The sequence below is a fragment of the Perca fluviatilis genome, chromosome 11 (assembly GCF_010015445.1).
Source record: "Perca fluviatilis chromosome 11, GENO_Pfluv_1.0, whole genome shotgun sequence".
Classification (NCBI taxonomy): Eukaryota; Metazoa; Chordata; class Actinopteri; order Perciformes; family Percidae; genus Perca; species Perca fluviatilis.
Genome location: NC_053122.1, coordinates 18,568,495 through 18,592,300, shown reverse-complemented (window position 1 = coordinate 18,592,300; position 23,806 = coordinate 18,568,495). Strand labels below are relative to the sequence as shown.

General features: G+C 42.6%; 1 protein-coding gene across 1 annotated transcript in view; it reads right to left on the bottom strand.

Annotated features, from left to right (window-relative positions):
• skila (SKI-like proto-oncogene a) overlaps nt 1-23,806 on the bottom strand; it is a 35,631-nt gene that overhangs the window by 9,963 nt on the left and 1,862 nt on the right. The window contains exons 2-4 of the mRNA XM_039815518.1: nt 5,297-5,392; nt 4,467-4,555; nt 1,697-1,839 (exon numbers count right to left, since the gene is read on the bottom strand). Of these exons, the coding sequence (XP_039671452.1) occupies nt 1,697-1,839; nt 4,467-4,555; nt 5,297-5,392 (328 nt within the window). The remainder of the gene's footprint in view (nt 1-1,696; nt 1,840-4,466; nt 4,556-5,296; nt 5,393-23,806) is intronic.

The window sequence follows — 23,806 nt, the reverse complement described above, 5'->3', positions numbered from 1 at the left end:
TATATATATATATATATATATATACACATACACACACACACACACACACACACACACACATCTTAATGCAGACTTAATATACACACTTTACCATGCACATAAAAACACAGTGCAGAGAAGAGGTCACAGACCATTACCACCCCTCTTGTTCATCAAAACTGAGGTGGCCCCAAAGTCTTTATGTGAAGGTCAATGCACAATTATGGGAATCGCTGCATGCTATAACGTTAAGTGTGTGCATGAATGTGTGTTTGTTGGATGGCAGTTTACCGTTGTGTGTTTACAGTAAGCACGTGTCTGCATGATCTGCATTTCTCTTCTCATTATGTTGTATGTATGTAAATCTCTTACTGTATGTGTGTGTCATGTATTTAAAGTATAAAAAAAGTAACTGTGTGCACATCCCACCTTCTGGCAGGTGCAGGACAAATGAAAATACTTAAAACGAAAATAATATAATGTCCGCAACACTGCTTTAACATTTGCCTGAAGAAGACCCAGCTGGGTCGAAACGTTGCATTTTTATATTAAATATGGGAGTTTAAAGCAGTGTTGCGGACATTATATTATTTTCGTTTTATGTATTTAAAGTAGGCATGTGTCAGCCATGTTTGTGCATCTAATGTACATGCAGTGTACAGTGATGGGAGTATTTATTAAGTAATAATAATTACTTAAATGATCAAATTTCTTCATGGAAATCCTTTAACGTGAAATTGGTTATATTAAAAAGTGTTTAAAAACTATTCATTAAATGTAAATAAACTGCATATAAATGCTGAATAAGTGACATGTAAGTAAAGTATTACCAAAGTTTCAAGCACAGTTCCGGAGCACATACATTATAGAATAGACTATTGATCATTTTACATAAAAGTTACATAAAAGTGGATGTATTCTACATTGGTATTCATTTCTGTTAATATCCTTACCATTTTTATTGCTAATCACACAAAGTTGATTTCTGAACATGAAACTTCAATTCACCTGTTGGGTAATGTAGCTAGACCATGTAAGGCATGTAGCTAATATTAGCGAGTTCTAAAGTTAATAATTTAATGAACAAATTAGAAGCAATTTCCTGCCATTTCACCTTTTTCAGCTCTGCTCAGTTTTTTTTTTTTACTTACATAAAACATAATTATTATAGAGTGTGTAAGAAAAGGTATTATTCTATTTTAGTATTATTAGATTTGAGTTTAGCGTTTGACAGAATGGATCATGACATAAAAGTTGAAAGGCTTGAGAAGTGGGTGGGACTTACTTGCTCATTTTTAGTATCTATCTAAAAGGAATGACAATTGTCAGTATCGTATACCTTGGGAACTTGACATTAAATATGATCACATTTTACTTCTTGCTCCACAGTGCAGTACCTCTCTGACTTGCTTATCCAATATCATCTGGCTCAGGCCTTTCGGTTGTTCAAAGGGTTAAATCTAAAGTTAGTGAAGTGGCTTTTAGTTTTTATGGTCCTAGTTCCTGGAATACTTGATGCCAGATTTGCATTAGATGTGCTCCAACATTAACACTGTTCAAAAGCAGACAGAAAACATTCCTGCTCCCTTGGAATGAAATGTGCAATATAAATAAAAGTCTTGCTTGCTTTGGTTTAGCAAAGTGGTCAAGTGTATATAAATAAATGTCTTTCCATTTGTCAAGTCGTGGCGTCAACTCTGTGTGTATCATTACTGACCCATGGGTGGCTCGTCGTGGCCCAGCACTCTGCGGTTGTAATGGTGTTTGAGCAGCGCTCCGAACATCTCGGGGCTCATCTCCGCTTCCCTCCCCAGAGACACGTTGGGAGCCACCATCTTATCATATGTGTACAGGTAGTAACTGGGGGAGAGACCGAGATAAAAAAGAAAAAAAAGAAAGAATACATTTAAATCACTGAACTGACTTCATATGTACATACATGTTTACTAATGTTAACCCTAACACAAAAATGCTGAAGATACAACAGCATTGAAAAGTAATTTCAATTCAATTCAAAGTTTTCATCATAACAGGAGTTATCTCGAGACACTTTACAGATTGAGTAGCTCTAGACCACATTCTATAATTTACACAACTATTTTGTACACATTGAATCAAGCATCTGTTTTGTCTCTGTTTTTATTGTTGTAGTCTATTCTAGTTCAGAATGGTAGCAGTGTCACCTTTCACATACCTTTCTGTTTTTGCAATAAACTTAAAATGTTACAAGTTATGGACTGCAACGCTAATATACTGTTAAACATGAAGCGACATACACCTGCAATAACTCATGTAGGCCTCTTACCTCTACAGCAATAAAACACAGCTGAATCACAGTAACAGAACAAAAGTCATGTAGTGGCTGTTTTAGCCTACAGTAACTATGCTCTGAGTGGCTGAAAACACAATGTGGAATATGTTTTTAATTTCTTTTTTATTTAACCTTTATTTATTCAGGGAAGGTTCACTGAGAGGCAGCCTCTCTTTTGCAGGAACACCCTGATCACATTCACACAGTGGTCCTTTGGGTCACCGGGACCCGAAGGACCACACAAGGATGATGTACTTCCGTTTATTTTGTTGAGAATTGCTCTCTAAACCCTGTCTCTTGTAAAGTAAGTAAGTAAAGTTTGTTTCCTAGCACATTTAAACACCGTTTAAGCTGACCAAAATGCTGTACAAACGAGCACCAAGGTGCTGCATTAACCTTTGTTTTGTCCTTCGGGTCACCGGGACTTCACAAGGGTTAAGCTCAAGGGCCTTGCTCAAGGGCACCTCAGTGGTAGTAATGAGGGAGGGACAAATGCTGCTCTTTCACTTTCCCCACCCAGATTTTATCCTGTCGGCCTGGGGATTGAACCGACGACCTCCCGGTCACAAGCTCGCTTCTCTAACCTTTAGAGCCACCACTGCCCCAGGAATATGGATACTTCTTATCATGTGTTTACAGGATCTCAGCCTAAACAGACCTTTCGCTTATCACAAATGTCCAGGTAGTGGGTACAACTGAGAAAGAGATAGTGCCTGGAGAGATGCTCCACTGAGCCAACACTATCTGTCTATTCCTGGCTGCATGGTGGGAAGGAAGAGAGAGGAATAGAAAGAGACCGAGAGATAGAGAAGCAGATGGAGGAGAGGAGGGAAGAGAAGCTCTGAACCCCTCCCCCACCAGCAGCCCCCTCCAGTCAGAGCAGGAGCTGTGATCTAGGTTAAGCATGACAGCTCAGTGGGGCTCTGCCTGAAAAACTACAGTACTACCAACCGAGCCTCGTTTCCTCTCCTCTGGATGGAGACGAAGCACTGCCTGCTCGCCTGAATGGGAATCTGAAACTCCTTCACATGAAAGATGTGATTGAATAATGTAACGCCTGGCTTGTATTTGACAAGTGTACAGCTAATGGATGCTAGTGGTAACCCAAATACGACGTTAAGTGCTGTGGACGTGTAGAATGACGCTTGGCTGTAGCAGTGCAATTATTAGTAACGCTGCAATGCAAAAGACATGCTCCAAACTGGTCTGCGCAAGTCCTGACTGGTTTGAGAGTGTAGCAGTTATGTGATGCTGGTAGGTGACCAGAACTTTAACCCTGCCAATTTGTCTGGCCTGACGTCTGGGAGCCCCCACAGTCAGTATGTCACGGCAGTCACATGTAGCTATGGCGCCGTAAACCATCTAATTCCGGTTTTTAATCCGGGTTAGATTACTGTGTGAGCTATCAGAGCACCATATCCCGACACCGGCTGGTGTGCTCTGGGGAGGGATGGAGGGAGTAACAGAGAACCAGAAGAGAGGAAACGAGGGCTTTGGGAAGAAAAGGAAAGGTGGGAGGGAGAGTGGTAACATGTGATGAAGGAGAGAAGACAAGGAGGGAACAGAGCAGAAGAGGGAGCAAAAGAGCGAGTGCAGCACCAATTAGGGAACTAAGGAATGGGAATTGTATTTTGTGAGAAAGAAACTAAAGTCAAACTGAAACTTAACTTTACTTGGTAATAATTCACTATAGCAGAAGGGCAAAAAACACCTACAGTATCTGGCACAGAGGTAACAGGCTTGTAAAGATAACACCTGGCCAACAGGAATAGGTTCTAGTATTGATAGATGCTTTTTTAAGCAAAGACTACCCCCCTAAATAAAAATGTACTTTTTAAAACAACAACTAGTGATTTGTTCTCTAGGACACCAATCAACAGAATTTTTTGATAATCAATTAATCGTTTCACTCAAGCAAAAATGTAAAATATTCTCGGAGTTCAGCTTCTTAAATGTGCAAATTTGCTGCTTTTCTCTATTTTATATCTTTGTAAATTGAATATATTTGGGTTGTGGGCTGCTTAGACTGTGAGAAAATGTAATGGCCATTCTCAGTTTTTTTATAATTAATGGAAAAAATAACGTAGATGAATCAATAATGATATATCTATACATTAGTTGCAAATCTAAAATGGTCTATTGGTGTTGTTTAATCAAAGTTAATAAGGTGTAGTACCTGGGATGGACCAGGGTGGGGTGTCCTGGCTCCTCCTTGATGTCAGAGAAAAGACGGTTAAACACCAGAGTGGGTTGAGATGCTTTCCCCTGAGAAAAACAAAACAAATACACACACATAAATAACACACAACAACCCTGTTTTTTTAAAGCCATTATGTTATGGTTATAAAAAGGCACAGAATGGCATATTCAATCCACATTTATTGATCTTTGCATACAATTTTGCAGCAGAACAGATGTATTATCACAATGGCAATCTGTTACATGCCCACACACATATGTCACATGCATCCACATGAATACATGGGGAGAAGCAGCAGGAGAAGGGAATGTGCTGCACTGTACATGTTGCTCTTGGAGCTATAATATAATAAAGTAAATATATGCGTGCATACATGTGGATGGGGGATCATCCATCAGCAGAGAGAGAGAGAGAGAGAGAGAGAGAGAGAGAGAGAGAGAGAGAGAGAGAGAGAGAGAGAGAGAGAGAGAGAGAGAGAGAACGAGAAAAAAGATGATCATGATAAAGAGCTTCTTCCCTGTGTGTGCGCATGTAAAGTTGATGTGTGCTGCACAAGGGGGAGTTGAAGAAGCAAAGCCTTTCAGCCGCTGAATGAGTGTATTTCCTGACAGGTCAGGGAGGAGACGCGTGCTGCTATGAATGGGTGAGCAGGGGGTGTGTGTGTGTGTGTCTGTCAGTCAGGGTGGGGGTGGTGACCCTGAGAGCTGACCTGTCTGTAGAGGAGGGGGAGGGGGAAGAGGGGAAGATGTTGGAGCGGTAGGAGGTGATGGAGGGATGGGTGGATAGGGAGGGAGCCGGCAACTGACCTTTCTTGCAGGGTCGGCATCGGGCAACTTGCTGCTGGGGGAGCAGAGATTTGCTGAGGGTTTCCTCACCTGGCTCTCCTCTTCCTCCACTGCCTTCTGAAACACACACCGATAGAGTTGGCGGTTAAAAGAAACAGAAAACACACACAAGATCAAACACAACAGAGAAAGAGATAGAGGGCAGCATAGATTATTTTTGTCAGAATACTATGAAAAATTAAACCTTGTCAGAAAGGCGTGGGAACGAGAAGAAAGTGGTGAGAAAAAAAAAACAGTCACAGAGGGGAAAGATCAACACAAATGTAATTTAGATGAAGGAAATAGAGACAAATGACATCCAAGAGCTGGAAAATGGAGACAAATGGCATTAAAAGTGGGGAAGAAAAGAAGGCAGCAGGAAAATGGATAAGAGTAGAGGCTGAATGAGCCCACTGAGGAAGGCCTATGAATAGAACAAGATGATAGTCAACATGGCTACAACATGGCCTGTCATTATGTGCCTCTGTGTGTGTGATTCATTGGTTTGCATGCAACACGGTTGGAGTCAGCCTCTCTCTCAATGTGAAGACATATTTGTGTGTTGAATGTTTATGATTCATTGTGTCAGCTTCGTTCCCTCTGAGCCATGTATTTTCACTATGCGCGTGCATGCGTGTGTTTGAGCAAATCCAGGACACACTCAGCGAGAGGCCACAAGCTGATGGAGTTGATGCTTATCTGCCACAGACAGGCCTGACATGACACACAGGCTGCAAACAGGCTGTATGCAGTTCACGTTCACACTCACACACACACACACACACACACACACACACACACACACACACACACACACACACACACACACACACACACACACACACACACACACACACACACACACACACACACACACCTTTTCAGCATTGCAATATGAACTGCTAGGTAGCCCACGGCAACAGACAGAGATGAAAAAGGGAGGTGTAGAGAGATGGTATAAACAGGAAAAATAAACAGGAAAAGAGAATTCAATGGGGAGAAAATAGCAAAAGCAGAGAGCAGAAGGATGGAAGAAAGAGAGATAGAGGTTGTAGAAAGTATCAATAATTGACTTACTAGCCTCTTAAAGCCATCTATAAACATTTATCCATAGAATACTTAATCACTCCCTCAATCACTCACCACTCTCTCTAAAATGATTTGTTTTCACATTTCTATTTATATATTGGTTACACAACAGAACACGACGTGTTAACAGGTCTGCTTTAGATGGGTTAGTAAATGTATTTATGAAATTTGGACAGAACTTCCAGTCTTTATGATAACTAAGGTGAGCTAGGCCAGTCCTGGCGTCAGCTCTGTACACACAAATATGAGAATAATATCGCCTCAACTCAAACTCAAAACTTGTGCATTACATACATGTATTATAGTTATTGTACTGTCTGCAACTACAATTACAAGTTATCTTTTCTGTTGAAGACAAGAAGAAGAAGAAGAAACAACTACTAATAGTCCTAATTTGTGTGTGTGAATTATTGTGTACTGTATGTAGGGGATAGTCCCTTATTTACAAGGGCATGGATGAATGAGCTTATGCATGCAAATGTAATAGGCCGGTGTATGAAGGTAAATATGGTGCAAAACGTGAGAGCTTGTAGAATACAATGTGAGAACTTGCAGAACAAAAAAATTGAACTTGTATGTTAAAATTTGCACTTGTAAAATAAAAATTTGCACTTGTAAAATAAAAATTTGCACTTGTAAAATAAAAATTTGCACTTGTAAAAATTATTCACATTTGAAGTCACAAAAAGAAAAAAAAACATTAGAGCTTGTAAAAAAAATCTGAACTTGTAAATTGAAATTTGCACTTGTAGAAAAAATATTCACAAATGTGTAGATTGATATTTGCATGAACACAATGACAGCTGCAAACTTGTAATGCAACATTTACTCATGTACTTTTTTTTTTTTACTCAGGTTGATTTTCCATCACAACCACAACTCAGTGATTACAACCTCTCGAATCTGTCACTGTATGCGCTCTCGCATCACAAAGAGGCGAATCTGCGCCCGACTTTTGCAACACTTGTTGCGATACATTTGGTGCAAAACTAATTTGTACCTGTGGACTTAGGCTGTGGAGCTCTGATCCAACAGAACGGGGAAAGCAGGGTTTCTATCGCCAGATGAGGGACAACTCTGTCCGGCTTATTTAGCTATGTCACATGGAAGCCTGGTTGAATAGCAAGCTAGCGTTAGCTAACTAACCAACCAGCCTGATTCTAAATAAATACCTTTTAATTATCTTAACACTTTTTAACAGTCAAACTGAAACACTGGCGGTGAGCTCCAGGTCCTGCAGACGACCCGTCACCAGCCGGTATCGGCCAGCGGAGCAACATCGCTATTATTGCCAGAAAGCTTCGCGCCGACCTCGACCTGCAGTCGGAGCTCCAGCGGGACACAGAGAGCCCCGCACCCGGTAGCATCGGCACATCCCCGGCCATGACCACAGCTTGCTTTGCTGATGTTGTGCCTCACTGCCAATCATTGCACCCGCGGCAGCAACAATAGCTTCTGCAGAATTACATCCACCTCGCGGGCAGCAGCAATCATTTTTGGCGAATAATGCGTCATCTCTTAAGCCTCGTGGCTGCGAGATTTGCACCCAGGTAGCAAGGAAATGATAGTCTGATAAAACATTGATGTCTCTAAACGTTGTAAAATTATAATCATCATTGATGAACATGACAAAGGAATGTATATAGCCTACATTTTAATTAAACAGTAGCTACTTTGCCTTATAAAATCATTATTTCCCCTTATGGATGGAAGTCTTGGCAGGGATGCAGAACTTGGCACGTGTTACCCGGTGCCCTATGCGTAGCCAGGTGTGTCTGTATAGAAGGGGGCTCGTCCGTTTACAAGCACTTGCGATTGGTTGTTTTTTCCTCTCTTTTTTTCTACAGAAGGCAGCACTGCAGCACTGAAGAGGAGGGAGGGAGTGAAGGGGAGGCAGAGAAAGTAGGATGATGGGACAGGGCAGAGATAGAGGGAAGGGGGGAAAGAGTGAGGAGATTTAATAGAAATGACAATAAACCCACTGCAGTGGTGTGGAGGCGAGCTGGGTCATCGCTGGCTTGATTCCCTACAATATGAAGGTTGTCTGAATCTGTGTGTTGATGGCACTCTCTACTACATTCCCCTAATCTTAAACATGTCACTCCACCTCCAACAAGAGCGCAGTTTGCTTGGTGGAGTCAGAGAGAGCCAGAGAGAGAGAGAGAGATAGAAGAGAGAGACAGCAGAGAGAGAGAGCCGCAGAGATAAGAACAGGACACAAGAAGAGAGAGCTAGAGAGAGAGAGGAAAACCGAGAGAAAGAGAAGAGAGAGAGCATAGAGAGAGAGAGAGAGAGAGAGAGGAGAAAAAGAGAGAGAGAGAGAAGAGAGAGAGAGAGAGAGAGAGAGAGAGAGAGAGAGAGAGAGCTAGAGAGAGAGAGAGAGCTAGAGAGAGAGAGAGAGAGAGAGAGAGAGAGAGAGAGAGAGAGAGAGAGAGAGAGAGAATGGGGCCAAACTGACATTAACACCAGGTCATCCAGAGGTCTTTCATCTGCCTGACCCCGACAGCAAATGCTCTGCTGATGAGACAACTGACAGCTCATTAAAGTGTGTGTGTGTGTTGCACCAACGGTTGCCTGTCTCTATCTGTATTTCCTGCTTACCTGACAGTTGACAGCTTAACACCCACACACACACACACACACTCACTCTATTCCTTAATTAATGCGTGCAGTGCAAAGGTTTCATTTCAACACAGCAGTTTTTCTCACCCCACAAAGTTGCCCATATCTCTTGTCCCTTCCACCGTTCCCCTCCCAGCCCTGTTTTATTAAACACACACCACACTGCTACTATGTAATCTACAATAATGAAGCACCTTCTTATCTGCTTCTGTGACACACAATCACGCAAACAGACATGTACACACACACACATGCAGCCCCTAACCCCCTATGTCTCCAGCCCTTTGTCAGGCTGAAGCTCGCCTTATGACAATGTGGATTAGCATTCCAAACACTCGCTCAGATGAACTCTGCCCTGTTATTCCTAATCACCAGCAGTCTGCCTGTCGCTGGAGACACACAGACACAGTTCACCCCAACCAGATGAAACATACTACTCTAGACACACAGCCATGCGAACTTTTACAGTGACCCATTTCCAAAGCCTCAGTTTAGCACACATGACGTTTCTACAGCAGACGCAATAATAGAGCAGAAACTGTTTTCTGTGTGTCTCTGTGTAGTCTGAGTGCTGTTAAATCCAACAATAACAAGCACCACTCTACTCCACAGACATCCATGACCGTACATTACCATACACAGTCTCGCTAACGCAGGCGGAGAGAGAAAATGCACTTCAGCGGCTGCCGTGTGTTTCTACTGTGAGTTCCATCTGTGCTTACCACTGCAAAGCACTAACATCTAATTTAAACCAGGAATGCCTGTTGCCTCTATTCTCTTTAGTTGGATATTCCTTGCAAGGGGGCATTTGAAATTGAGGCCGACAATCTGTGTCATTTTAAGTAATTGTTTAAGCTAGAAATTAAATTCTGCTCAGAGCATTAGATTTCATAATTGGCTGTGCTAGTGAAAGCACCACCATATCATTTATGAAGAGTTGATTTTTGATTGGAGTGAAGGCTTCTAACTTCACAAAACTTGACAGATTTCTTTCCCGAGATCTTTGCAGCAGAAGACTGCAGAGGATAGAAGGATTTTTTTCAGCTATTGCCAGTCTCTGCTCGTACCCACAGACAACAAGAGGAATCTTGTTTCATATCTAAAGAACGAACACACACACACACACACACACACACACACACACACACACACACACACACACACACACACACAGTCTCCATACATAATAAAACACATTCACGGCTCATCCCCCCACACATGAGTACACTACAGTAATGCATGGATGGAGAAAAATCGCCACTTACTTTGAAAATATTAGAAGAAAAAAGGAAATACAACTTTCCTAGCATTCCCTAACATTTTGGAGATACAACTAAAGCTGTAATGATAAGTTGATCAATTGATTATTTGTGTGTGCCTCACTTTTCATGCAAATATGCTAAATATTTGCTTATGACAGTGGAGTACTTCCAGCATTTCTCCATCTATATCATTATAATAGTAAATGGAATATGTTTTGCTTTTGGACTGTTGGTTGAACAAAACAAGACATTTTAAGACATCACTTTAGGCTCTGGAAAACTGTGATCATTATTGTATGATATTTTACAGACAAAAAGATAAACAAAGAAAATAATCTGCAGATGAATTGATGGAAATAATAATTAGTTGCAGCCCTACATACAAGATTATCTCCAGGATCAGTGTGCTCCTTTTTTTTTAGCTGGTAGCATGAGTTGTTTCTTTAGAGAATATGCTACTGAAATGATAACAATGTTAAACTCAAAAGGATATAACACACAAACAGAACCGGTCCTAAAAGGCCTAATGGCAAATCTTATCTAGGGCACAATAAAAAGTGTGCACGCCTTGGTCTGACCTTTCATCTCAGAGCGGCAGGCCGTGTGTGTGTGTGTGTGTGTGTGTGTGTGTGTTAATAAAAATCTATTTAAATTCCTTTTTGTGCCCTAAAACATAAACACTGTGGGGCCCAATTGTCTTCACATCTTTTGAAACCCGGGCATCAGTGGTCGGGTACGAAAACTAAAACAAACCCCAGGCGAACGCCACAATCTCGCTCATGGGACCGAAACAGAGGGGTTCACAAAACAGAACTGTGCCACCCATCCTCCCTCTTCCTCCTCCCCCTCTGAGCCATTCATGAGCCTGGCATTCAGGAGGGGGGTGGGGGGGGATGATGGCAGCAGAGGAGAACAGAGTAATGCAGCTCATTCTCCTTTTTCCTCTCAGGAGGAAGTAAACAGCCTTTATTTGGGTGCCTTTTCATTCGGACTTAGACAGTAAGGGAGGAAAGGAGGAACACGCACATACACAGACAGTCAGGCACGCCCTGTCTGTTTCTAGACCACATCCTGTTCTGCTGCAGTCATCGACTGTGTCAAAGATCAAGCTACAGATACAGTATGTAGATATATACTGTAATTCCAGGCCAAAACCCTGCAACAAGATATTGAAGCATCAAGCCTGCCTAAATGTGTGTCGCTAAAACTGAATTTATGGCTTCACTTTTAACTCATCTAACACCACTTTATCCTCAAAGTTTCCCCAAACAGTGATCTACATAGTGTGTAGCCTTTTGCCTGCAATAAAGATCGGATGTATTCATCTTTGGAGTGTAGTTTTGTATGTTCCCCCACACACACACACACACACACACACACACACACACACACACACACACACACACACACACACACACACACACACACACACACACACACACACACACACACACACACACACACACACACACACACACACACACACACACACACACACACACACACACACACACACACACACACACACAATAATCCAATAAGCCATTTATCCATGGACTGGGAGCCATACTTTGTTTCAGCGGCCAAATCAATAACAGCCCACAAGGGAACCCGGCAGCAAAGTGGGGCATTAAAAGGAATACACTTTTTTGGTGGAGGCTCTCTAATTAACTCAGCACTGTGAAATGAGATGACTGAGTCTACATGTTTAGTTCTTAACTCTGCAACAATCTTAATCTGCTGTGAATGCTTCAGTTATACTTGTGTATAATGGAATCATGGTAGAAAAAATGAATATTTCAACATGCAAAGACAGCCTATTCCTCGATCACTTCAAGTCAAGAGCCTTCAATAATCTTTTCATTCTTTTCTGATTCTGATGTCTTCTACTCAGTGTTCAAAGTGTTTGACCATTTACTTAGTGCTCAAAAGGAAGAAAAATATTGTATATCTTACTCTATGTGTTGAGAAGATAATTCAACTTATTTTTCATTCACTTTAGCCTTGGAGAAAGAGTTAAAGCGGTAATAAAACAGAGCAGGGCACAGATAAGGACAGGTCTGACAGGTGGACAGTTAGACAAACAGGTGGCAGAGAAATACAGGAAAGAAAAAAAAAGGACAGGCAAACAGCCAAGACAGATGAGGAGACAAACAGACAGCATGTGACTGTCTGTGCCTTCCCCCAGACACACACACCTGTTCCTCCCTCTTTCCAAACACAAAGAGAAACAGAACAGAGCCAGACAAGCACACTGATAAGCATCAGCCAGACTAGTCATGCCAGAGTCACACACACACACACACACACACACTTTTGCACCACATGGGCACTCTGTCTAGACAGTTATCACACGCACCTCAAACACACAGCCTTTCCCCTCCCTGCCAACATGTTGAGCTCCTTCCTCCACAGCTACAGTCAGCCATTTTACAATCCACACACCACAGCCTTGAAAGACCTCAGCCAATGGATAAACAGTTGATGGGAGTCTATGGGAAATAATTAAGTTATGAAAGTGATTGTGAGGAATCTCTGTCCACCTACTGCTTTACCACAGAAAGGAGTTACAGCTACAACTGTACAGCTACAGTATATAACTATGATCCTACACATAAAAAGCAGTCTCTTTAAGCTCTTTCGATCAATTTTTCTATTCATCTCCCCTGCCTCCCTCCCTCCCTCTCGTCCCCCTTCTCTCTACCTCCTTCGTTTCTCATATCCCAGGTGGCGGCTCCCAGTCTATATTCACAGCAGTACACAAGGAGGGTTGTAATAATGTTACCTCATGAATGGACAAATTGTCTGACTGGAATACACTAGGCAGGCCAAGGTAACCACCAACCCCACGTCACACACAATACAAAAATATTCAACATACTATCATAGAAGACTAAAGAAAAGCAGTAAATATCCAAAGTTGAGAACATCGACAAATTTTTGTATTTTTGCTTAAAAAATATTAAATAATTAAATTCAATCAATTAATCAACCAAGTGTTTTAGCTCTAAAAAAAATAAAATTACTACAAAATCATGTCACATTTGTCCAAGCCAAGTTATTTTCACTCAGTCCAACCTCATTTTAAAATGCTAATATGGCTACAATATTATGCATCTAGTTGCCGTAATTATTATAGAGACAATTAGTGCTGATAGATTAGCTGGTTGACAGAAAACTAATCCATGACAACTCTGATCATTAATCATTTAAGTAATTTATCAAGTAGAAATGCCTCACCATGATAATCATTTGGTTTTATGACTGTTAGACAAAATAAGCAAGTTTAACACATCATTTTGAACTCTGGTAACTACAGAAGGATAAATACTACACAATTAATTGATCAATAATGTCAGATTGTTTGTTGTAGCCCTTGTAGCAATGATGCAACATTACTGAAATGCATGTTGCAACTGTCAACAGTCTAGACAATGCATCGGAGGAAAGACGTACAATGAAATTATGTCACTCTCACCTCAAGTGCTATGATTAATAGTCATGAACCGACGACGCATTAGATCATTTTAACCATAATCATGCAGCTTTATGTGAAAGCAAATGCGATTCAGCCCTGTAAACGACCCACAGCATGCAGGTTAACAGATTAATGATATCTGAAATTTCCTGTTTACCCTTCTAGCCGCGGCAAAGAAAAACCTTAAAAGTGTATTTTCTTTTTCGTACCAGGCCATTTCACATTCAAAGCAATAGTAGAGGGGATGATGGCTCTGACTCTTGAAATACATATATCTAACCCAAACTACCCCAATTTATGTCAATAGGTTTGACATGAAGCATTACAGGCCTGTATCAAAATGTGGCCACTGATGTTCATCTATATGCACAAGGAAATGTGATTGAATTAGTGAAGGGCATTTAAAAATCATTGTGCGCATACTGGCTGAATATACATGCGCAGCTTACTGTCTCTAGCACAGCAGCTCAGTGTGTGCGTGTGCTCCACGTTCAGTCCCCATTGCCCCCCAGAGCGTTAATTACCAAAGCTGGCTGGGCTCACCTATGTGAGTCAACCAGGCAAGCCAGGCCGGACACACGGACACACGGACACACGGACACACAAACAAACAATTGCTCCATCAAACAGCAGTGTAGGAGGATGACGTGGTGTACTGCAAGCAACAACTGTTGTGCACAAATACGCACACAGACACAAGCAAGACACACTTCTCCCAAGAGAACACATTGACTGAGAATGAGGCCAGTGGGCTCGTCTGTAGATGACTGTACTGATCATTTGAGCTGCAACTCGGCCAGTATGTGTGTGTTTTACTATCTCTTAAAATGAAACAGAAAGTCTCTAGGGAAGCTTGCTGCCATGGGACGCTGTTTGGAGATAGGTTACTGGTTAAAATCCGCAAATACACACACACGCTGCCTGGTTTTCTATATAAGGGAACTCAGCTTACTATTTGAATGGATAAAACAACTCAGAGTGTTTGGAGAATGAGAGGAGTGAGAGAGAAGAGGAGGAGCGTTGCTATGCAGACTGAAAGCCGACAGAGGCTGTCAGCAAGCCAGCAATGCACTGCTATCACTTCAGAGAGAAAACACAAAATGGAGACACTGCCCAACCCTATGTCTTCACAATAAATTACAAAGCATCTACTAAAATGCCTCAAAATACATGCTGACGCCTGCTTCAAATAGCCATTTAGTAGCTTAATGTTCTTTAAATCCCCCAACAACAACAATAACCTCATCATAATTTGGCCTGATAGCCATAGTCTTAAAGCAATCAGACACTATATTTAGCTATGGTCTCTTGGTAAAAAGTGGAAATAAAAACTCTTAATTATTGTGCTAAATCTCTAAAAAACACTCACAAGCTTAACGGTTAAAGTTGTTTTACTGCAAGAGCTTGAGTTGGCCTGGGCTAAAAGCCTTCTTTACTGGCCCTACTACGTGGCCATATATTGATCAGCAGTTCGTTTACTTCTTCCTTACTGCTCTGCTGTAAGGTGGAATACTGCAGTAAATGTCAATGTTTGGTTGGTTGTTGCTGTCTGCAGCGAGGCCAGAGGGTAGGGGAAAGGATGGAGAGAGAAGAAGGGAAGGTTGAAGAGATAGAGAGAGAGGGTAAGGGGGCTGACCCATGATATAGTCACAGCCCGACAAAGACAAAGCTCCACCTGGCCAAAACTCCCCGCAGGGTAAAAATCACATATGTGGAAAGAGAGACCGTTAAATCCAAACAGGCCCTGGGTCCCCTCACTGTTCTGCAGAAAGCTCCGGTCTCATTCATATTACATGCAGAAGCTTGTTTGAAGCTTCTACTGCTCATCTCTGCATGGGCAGCTTGGCTTTGCTGTCCAGGCCCCTCGGGTTCGCCTGTCTCTCCCACACACAAACACAGCTACAGTAATGCAAATCCATCAGCTACCATGACTCTCTCTTTCGCTCTGTCACAAGCTCTGGTTTTCAAAGACAATTCTCTCTACTTTCACAATGGCTTGTGGACTAGGAAATTGACTATAGACATTTACTTTTAATCTGTCAATAGGGCTGGGCGATATGTAGAAAATCAGATATTGCTAAATTATCTATCTATCTATCTATCTATCTATCTATCTATCTATCTATCTATCTATCTAGCTATCTTCTTGACCAAATACCTCAATGTCGATATTGCGTTATATATGTTATAGGGTTGATAATTGGTGCTTTAACAAAATATCTTCACAATTAGATTTTAGATAAATAATCACCAGTAATGGGGATATAATGACTTAGTGGTTAAATACAAATAATAGAACAGCTAGAACAGTCTGGTAAGTTCAGAAAATTACATCACGTTACTGTAATGCAGCCTTTAAAACCAGGAAAAGACAACACTTAAGCCATTTACAGGATTACGATATCCAAAATCTAAGACGATAACTAGTCTCATATCACAAAATCGATATAATATTGACATATTGCCCAACCCTACTGACAAAATCTGAATTATTAAAGACAAACTTCAAAACCAAAAAGAAATCTACCTGCATATGGCCATCCTGCCTTTACTGATATTAATGCACCAAAACATATGACAGGTGAACTCATAATAGTCCACACACACTTGATCACCAGACTTCCTTCATTAGAACAGTCACTGTCTGAGGCAGGCTTGACAACAGCCCAAGAAAAGCACAGTTGGGTTTGGTAAATGTCATTGCAGTTGAGTCAGAGCACTAAGTGAACACACCTGGGCGTAGATAAGACGGACTGTGTGAGAGACCGGGACGGTGATAAATCTTTGTCCTGGTTCCACAGTGACGCTGATGAGTGGAGAGCAGACCGCAGCACTGATGGAGCACCGTGACTCACGCTGCAGGATAGGGTTGGCGTGGTGACGGGAGGAAGTTACTGATGGTGGTTGGTGGTTGGTGTGTGTGTGTGTGTGTGTGTGTGTGTGTGTGTGTGTGTGTGTGTGTGTGTGTGTGTGTGTGTGTGTGTGTGTGTGTGTCTCTGTCTGTCTGTCTGTCTGTGTTTGACCTTTAATCATGAACTGTGGACTGTGTCATCTGCACAGCATCCCGTGCTACTTTGTGTATTTGCATGTGTCATCTCTCTAATAAGAGATGTCATCGTATGGACATGTCAGGGTCAAGTCACAGTCTGGCTTTCTGTAATTCACCTCTGATGACAGAGAAGGACAAAGAGTTTTAGTTTTTGATTAAAATGTTCACCTGTAACCAAGGCTGCTTCCTTGTCTGCCAAATCAGCTGACAAAAAAGGCAACATGCCAAAATGTACCATCATTTGGCTAGATTTGTTCCCTTAACATGAGTCAGTCTTCTGAGAAACTACTGTACATATGGCCTCATCTGGGATCAGGATGATAAATGATGGTAAATTCAGATGGTCATGACAAAGAAAATGTTTGGCATAACAAAGTGAACTTCTCATAGGAACAAGTTAAAATGTAGCCAGACTGTAAACCACAAGGCACTGCTTCACTCTTCAAAATGATAAAGTCAAGGGCAATAAGGCACTATGCGGGCCAAGCCTCTCCAGCAGTTTTAATACGAGCAAGCCAGAAAAGAGAGCTGGACACGCAAAGAGCGAGAATCAGTGCAACATGCTCAACAAGAGTCATACACATAAGCACACACCACTCTGTTGCTTGGGGACAATTAAGATGGACTAGTAGCTTGCATGCAGGATGCTGAAGAGCACTCTCCAGGCTCAACACATGCAATCCTTAATATAGCTGCAGTATATTAAAATAAAAAATACACAATATACATTTTATGAAAGCAGTTAGGTAATTTATTGCATCTGGAGGTCAACAACCTCAAGGATTGTCTACTACTTAGTTTATACTACAAAGAGGTGCAGTGGGGCTGTTGAGGATCCAGAGGGAAACAGTCCTCTATTTACAGCATCTAGATGAGCTGGAACGGACCCTTGAGGGGTATGAGGCAAAGAACACTGTATGTTAAGAAATATCAGCGAGATTGATGATTCCAATGAGCGAAATCACTGCAGGTGGGAATAGCGGTGAGATAAACACATCCACATTTGTCAAGGTAGAGGCAGAGACTGGGCAAACCACAAAACGTCACTTGTTTTACCTTCACTAATGCAGTCGGTTTCCCAGTTGCTAACTTAACAGTCAGGCCCCTGGTGAGATAAGGATTTACAGGGGTATAGAGGCTGCCAGCAGTGGAAGGAAAAGAAACAGTTGGAGGGTGTTTGATGTAAGTGGAGCAAAGGTGAGGCTGCAAAATAAAAGACTTTCAGGGCAAGTAATCACCTATCCAACTTGGCAAGTTTGCATCTCACAGTGGTTTGCTGTGCTATCTGCTTTCATCTGGGTGGGTAGGCTGAAGGTCAAAACATGGGCCACAGGAGCACTTACCTTGGCTGTCATTGTTGTGTGCAATTACGCACATGGGGGACGCTGACAAAAAAACATTGATACAAACAACGCAAGCAGAATCGCTTCCATATGAAAATAAGGAGACATTATCAAACACACAATTTAATTACTGGCAAAGTGGAGAGTTGGGGATTACTTTAATCGTATAGGCCGACTGTTTCCCCTTATTTCTCTGTGTTTGTAACATTCATAATTGATCAGCGTAGTGGTTGGGCTTAATGTGTTGTGGATGTGCCGAGTGGCAGCCCAGCGGGACTCATGACACGCCTTTGATAGCCAGTGTTATTTCCCCTGTCTGGGAGTTTGGAGCTGTAGGAAATATTACGAGAGAGGCAGTCTAAGTACCTATATGGTGTGTTGTGTGTCTGCTGTGTGGCGCTCCTATGGTAAGCTCCGTCTCGGGGTCTCTCCATTTACATCTTCATTAATCACCATTCCCTACCGGGAAGGTGGCCTTTCAAATGCAAACACAACCTCTCTTGCTCACAAAACGCACATGCTGGCAGTCTCCCACAACCCTTTTACACATGTAGCTCCCTTGCCTCCGACTCCCTGCCCCCAACATACACACAACCTGCTCATCTGACTGTCTCCCAGGGAGACCAGACAGTGGACAATTAATCTTCTCATCAACACATCGATTAATTAAGACTCCTCATTATTCCGGTCTCACGCAAAACAACCTAGACAAGCTTGCCAGATGTGTTGCAATCCAAGACCCTTTCGTTTCTTACAGTCTTGTTTGAACTCGTAGCCCATTATAGTCCCCTCTTTCACTTTTTCTCACTCTCATTTTCCTGAGAGGCAACAAACTGGTCTGACATCCTGAAGGGGGAGAGCCACAGCACAGTGAACATGCAAATAGGCAGTTAGTCCAGGACTCTTTTAAAGCCCACGGGACATTTGGCTGGGAGGGGCTTAGCCAGTTTATTTAGTCTGTGAGACTGTTGGCAGACGTGGCACAGGCTCCACTGTATCTGGACTGACTATCTCTGCTGCTGTAGCTAGTTCACATCAGTCTTACAGCAGCGCATTATCTTCTTCTTCTTCCTCTGGTAGTGAGGTGAGAAATGAGTCCAAACCAAGGAAACAGTCAAACATAATAAGCTGCAGCTGGGTTGAAAAATTACCACCAGCAAACTATTGGTAAATGCGGGGTGTAGTGCACAGGATAAGCTGAGAGCTAGTACACAACAAAACTAAGTGGTGAAATTAACTGTGGCTGAGGCCTTCGACCATTTTCCAAACTTGATTAGATTCTTATGTATAAAAAAAACAGCCTGAATTTGACGTTCTTCCAGTGAGCTGCAATGGAGCTGTGATACTGGCACTGACCTGATGGTGACATACCAGAGGCCCCTCGGCTCAGCCCCTCCTACCTTGCTGGGCCCCATTTAGCCCTTTACAACAGGCAGCAAACACTGGCCAAGGCACAGTCTGTTGTGCATAGGGGACACTGGCAGCCACCCACACCAAACTACATACAGGCGTGATAGACTGTAGGTTACTCTGGGCCGGCGTTCAAAGAAGCGGCTGTGTATTCAGTATAAGTGGATAACTGTTCTTTGGAAAATGCACAAACAGACATAGAAATATGTGTATGGGTGTCTTTTGGTGGAGTGGGGGGCAAAGGAGAGAGTTTGAGCTGGGGAAATGCGAGCCAGCCGGCATGTGATTGGCTAACCAAGAGGGCTGTTCCAGGCAAGATTTGTGGTTCAGCTCAGGTCTTGGAGAGGTTAATTTTCAACTCGTGAAAAGAAGAGCTGGGGCCCAAGCTCCCTATAACAACCTAATGGCTGTGGACACGGCCTGTTTCATGGAAGACGACCAAAGTGTAGCGCAGTTTATGACTGAGACAACAGCCAGACGCACCTGTCTTGGCCTTACCCTCACATCTTCATGGTTTCATACTCTTTACTTCTCTTCTCTGCCTCCACCAGGGGTGGGGTGTTTTCTGACCACAGATACCTTTTTTGTGTCTGTGTGACACTACTTCAGTCTGGCAGTGTGTCTGAGTTGCAAAAATGAAGGCAGGCAACAGCAGAAGCAGAGGTGAGGTTAATTTGGGAAACTGATGCACATGTCTGAACACAGACAGGAAGTTATGCAACACCAGCTGCAGCCCCTGTAACTGGAGTCTCCTCATTTCACTCTTCCTCCGTTTCCTCCTGCCTCCCTCTTGGTCCATCGCCTCCTCTATTCAGTGTCCGTGTCACCCAACAACTCGCCACATCCATCAAGGTCGGAGACCCAATCAATAGCCACCGTCTTTCCTCTCATCCGCCTTGCAGACGCACACAAGTGGTCTTATTTCTTATGTATTGATCAACTTATCGGGTCATTTGGCTGCTTATTTTGTTACTGTCCACTGATTGGGGCCCAGGGGGTATTGACCGTTTACAGACACATGTGGGCAACAGCAGAACCGTCTGGGTTAGAAGAAAAGGAATGATGGTGAGCGAAGGATGGCAGAGTGAGGAGCACACTGAAGGCCATAAGTCAAGATGGGTGAGGACATGAACCCAAGAGAAGAAGGCAGATCGAAGATTAAAATCATGATGGAGGTAGAGGTAGAGGAAGAAGGAACAGATAGCAAAGGCAGCCCAGTGAGCGATTAGCATGCCTGCCAAAATCTAATTAGATGCCCAAGAGAATGACTGACAAGCAGACAGCCAGCCCAGGAGACAGCCAGAGAGTGCAGCTGCAACAGTCTGCGGTAATGAAGTCACTGGTTTCCAAATAGCAAATAGAGGAAGCCAGAGAGATGCAGCTGTCTGCCGTCTGTGCCGCAGCCACTGTGTCCGCCCAGCCAGCGAGACAGACAGAGAAAGGCTGTTCTCTTCGTCTGACACTTCTGACTCTGGGCCAACACAACGCCACAAACAAGACTAAGGCAAATAAGCAACAGACAGCAGCTATGTTCACTATGCTCATGGGGTTATGCTCACTAGGGTGGGGAAAATATGTCTAAAATATCATGTCATAATGTTTTCTTATTTCAAAAAAGCACACTTTTTTCTACTTTAGACATATAAACTAAGAAAAGTTAATGATTCTGGTAAATAAAACCAATGACCAAAGTTTACCAGTTGTTTTACATTATAGACAGTAAAAATTACCTTTGTGTATCTTTGCATCTTAAAATATAACTTGACCTTATACCGACTACTACTGGGGATTTTGTCCTTTAGATGTTGTGTAATATACCGCATGCCTGATGACATGCCATGTAAACACATAGCCAAAATAAACAAAATGATGATCATCAATGGGAATTTATTATTTATATATAATGGGGATTACTTCCTGTCTTGTGAGATAAGAAAAGAAATCACCCAACAAAAATGACGACACATGATCTTGTCTCAGTGGAAAGTACAAGTGTCCATCACATCCCCTGAAGGCAAACTGAACTCATTGTCTGTCAGATACTAAAGTAACTCTTAAGCTTATTGCTGTCTGTTGGTGGCGTCTGTCTGGCAAACTATTTACACAGCAGGGATCAGTAGACAGGGTAGCAGTGCCTTGAGGCACAAAGCGTCATTTATAGAGAGCAAGTCCTGGAGTTTTTAACTGCACCTTCTCAAACCAAACACTCCTAACAGGATGTGGGACCATTAGCCATTGGAGAATGTGGGAAAAAAAATCTTCCAGAAAGCTCCCTTGTTTGTGTCTCTTCTCTTAAGAGGTCCCAGAGCTCTCCGGTAAAACTATGAACTGCCTGTAAATGTCCACATTGACACTGTGTGTAAATAAGGGCCATTGGGAAAAGGGTCTGCAGTCGGGGTTAGACCAACATACCGAGGCGAGCCATCTTTCCAAAAAGCATGTGTGACTATAAGCTGCCTGGCTGGACTTCCACTAACATCCACTGGGATGTGGAAAGTATGAGTCACACAGCCAGTGCAGCAGAGGCGGCTGGACACAGAGACCCTGGAGGATGTTCAGGGTGAGAGACATGTCCGTCTGCCTCACTTCCTGTTCAGACAGACAGAGACACACACACACACACACACACACACACACACACACACACACACACACACACACACACACACACACACCACACACACACACACACACACACACACACACACACACACACACACACACACACACACACACACACACACACACACACACACAGAGTGAAGCGGACACTGCCAGGTCACCTCGTTCTATGGCAAATGACCTTTCGCACACCCGTACATCCCCTTTAGATGTGGGGGTGGAGTGGCATCCTCTTTTAATGCTAAAATCACCTGCTTCCTGTAGACTCACAGGCAACTGTCTTTCCAGGATTTTGGCGATTTGTGACTTTGTGTGTCTATGCCAACACAAAATTAGCTCAAGTTTCACTTTTAAACTTTGCCATTTCTGATCAAGCCAACCCCTCACAAATAACAGAATATTAACTCTAGTCAATACTACTTAGCAATAGTTGCAAGATATAAAATAAAAAATAAAAAAAACACAACGAAAAGGGAAAACAATTGACTGAGAAATTACCCCTGAGAGAGAAGACAGCACCTAAAACTGTGGTGAGACAGAGAGGCTCCAGTGAGACTGGCAAAGTGTGAGACGAAGATGCGTCATACTAGCCTCCAGTGAGTCGCTCATTACACACACACACACACACACACACACACACACACACACACACACACACACACACACACACACACACACACACACACACACACGTTGGCAATGTCTCACACAAAAACACACACCACATTGTAGGACTCATCATCCACCTTGAGCATACGTTTTTTTGTACATATGTCTGTATGTATGTTTTTTCATGTGTGTTTCCTATTAAAACATTAAAATGTCTCTGCCTTTTAAAAAGAATGTCTACGTCTTCCAAGATGCATGCCTTAAACCAAGCCGGAGGAAGAGAAGGAGGACAATTAGGAAGAGGCGAGACAGGAATGCGGTCGAGACGCTAGACGAGACAGCAGACCGTATTTCCGGCACATTCAGACACCAAGTTAACCAGGCAGACAGAGAAAAAAGCAAGGCATTTCCCCATCTCAGGTACAAAAACAACAATACAAAATGTGTTCCAGAAATGTGCATACTCACACCTGCACACACACTGTGAATACACACTGCAATCTCCCTACTCTACACTCATTTATCCTGCTGCCTGCTGTACTACTATCACACATAAATCTTGCCAGCAAGGGGTTGTAGTAGAGCCCCTTTCTGTTCAAAATGTGTGTTTGCTGGTGAAAGCCGGTAAAAACTGGTGGACATGGATGTAACACACCACACCAAACAGACAAAAACACAAACCCACCTTTACCCATACAGCAATACAAAAAGGGCAGTCCACTGTGGTCAGAGGGAGGTCATTAGACATAAACCAGTCAATGGCAGGGAAACAATCTAGAGCTTTTCCCCCCCCAATGAATGCTGACTTTTCAATAGGCTTGCTGCCCTTGTCGTTTAGATAACTGCATTGACATGATTTACACAGCAAGAATAAAAAGAATCGGCAAAATCATTTGGAAGACTCTGCTGCATTCTGGCTTTCAGTGATAACTACTGGTAATGCAATGAAGCCATTTTACTTTCAGGTTTGCCTGGAGGTAAAAGGGTCACTAATGATGTACCTGTATT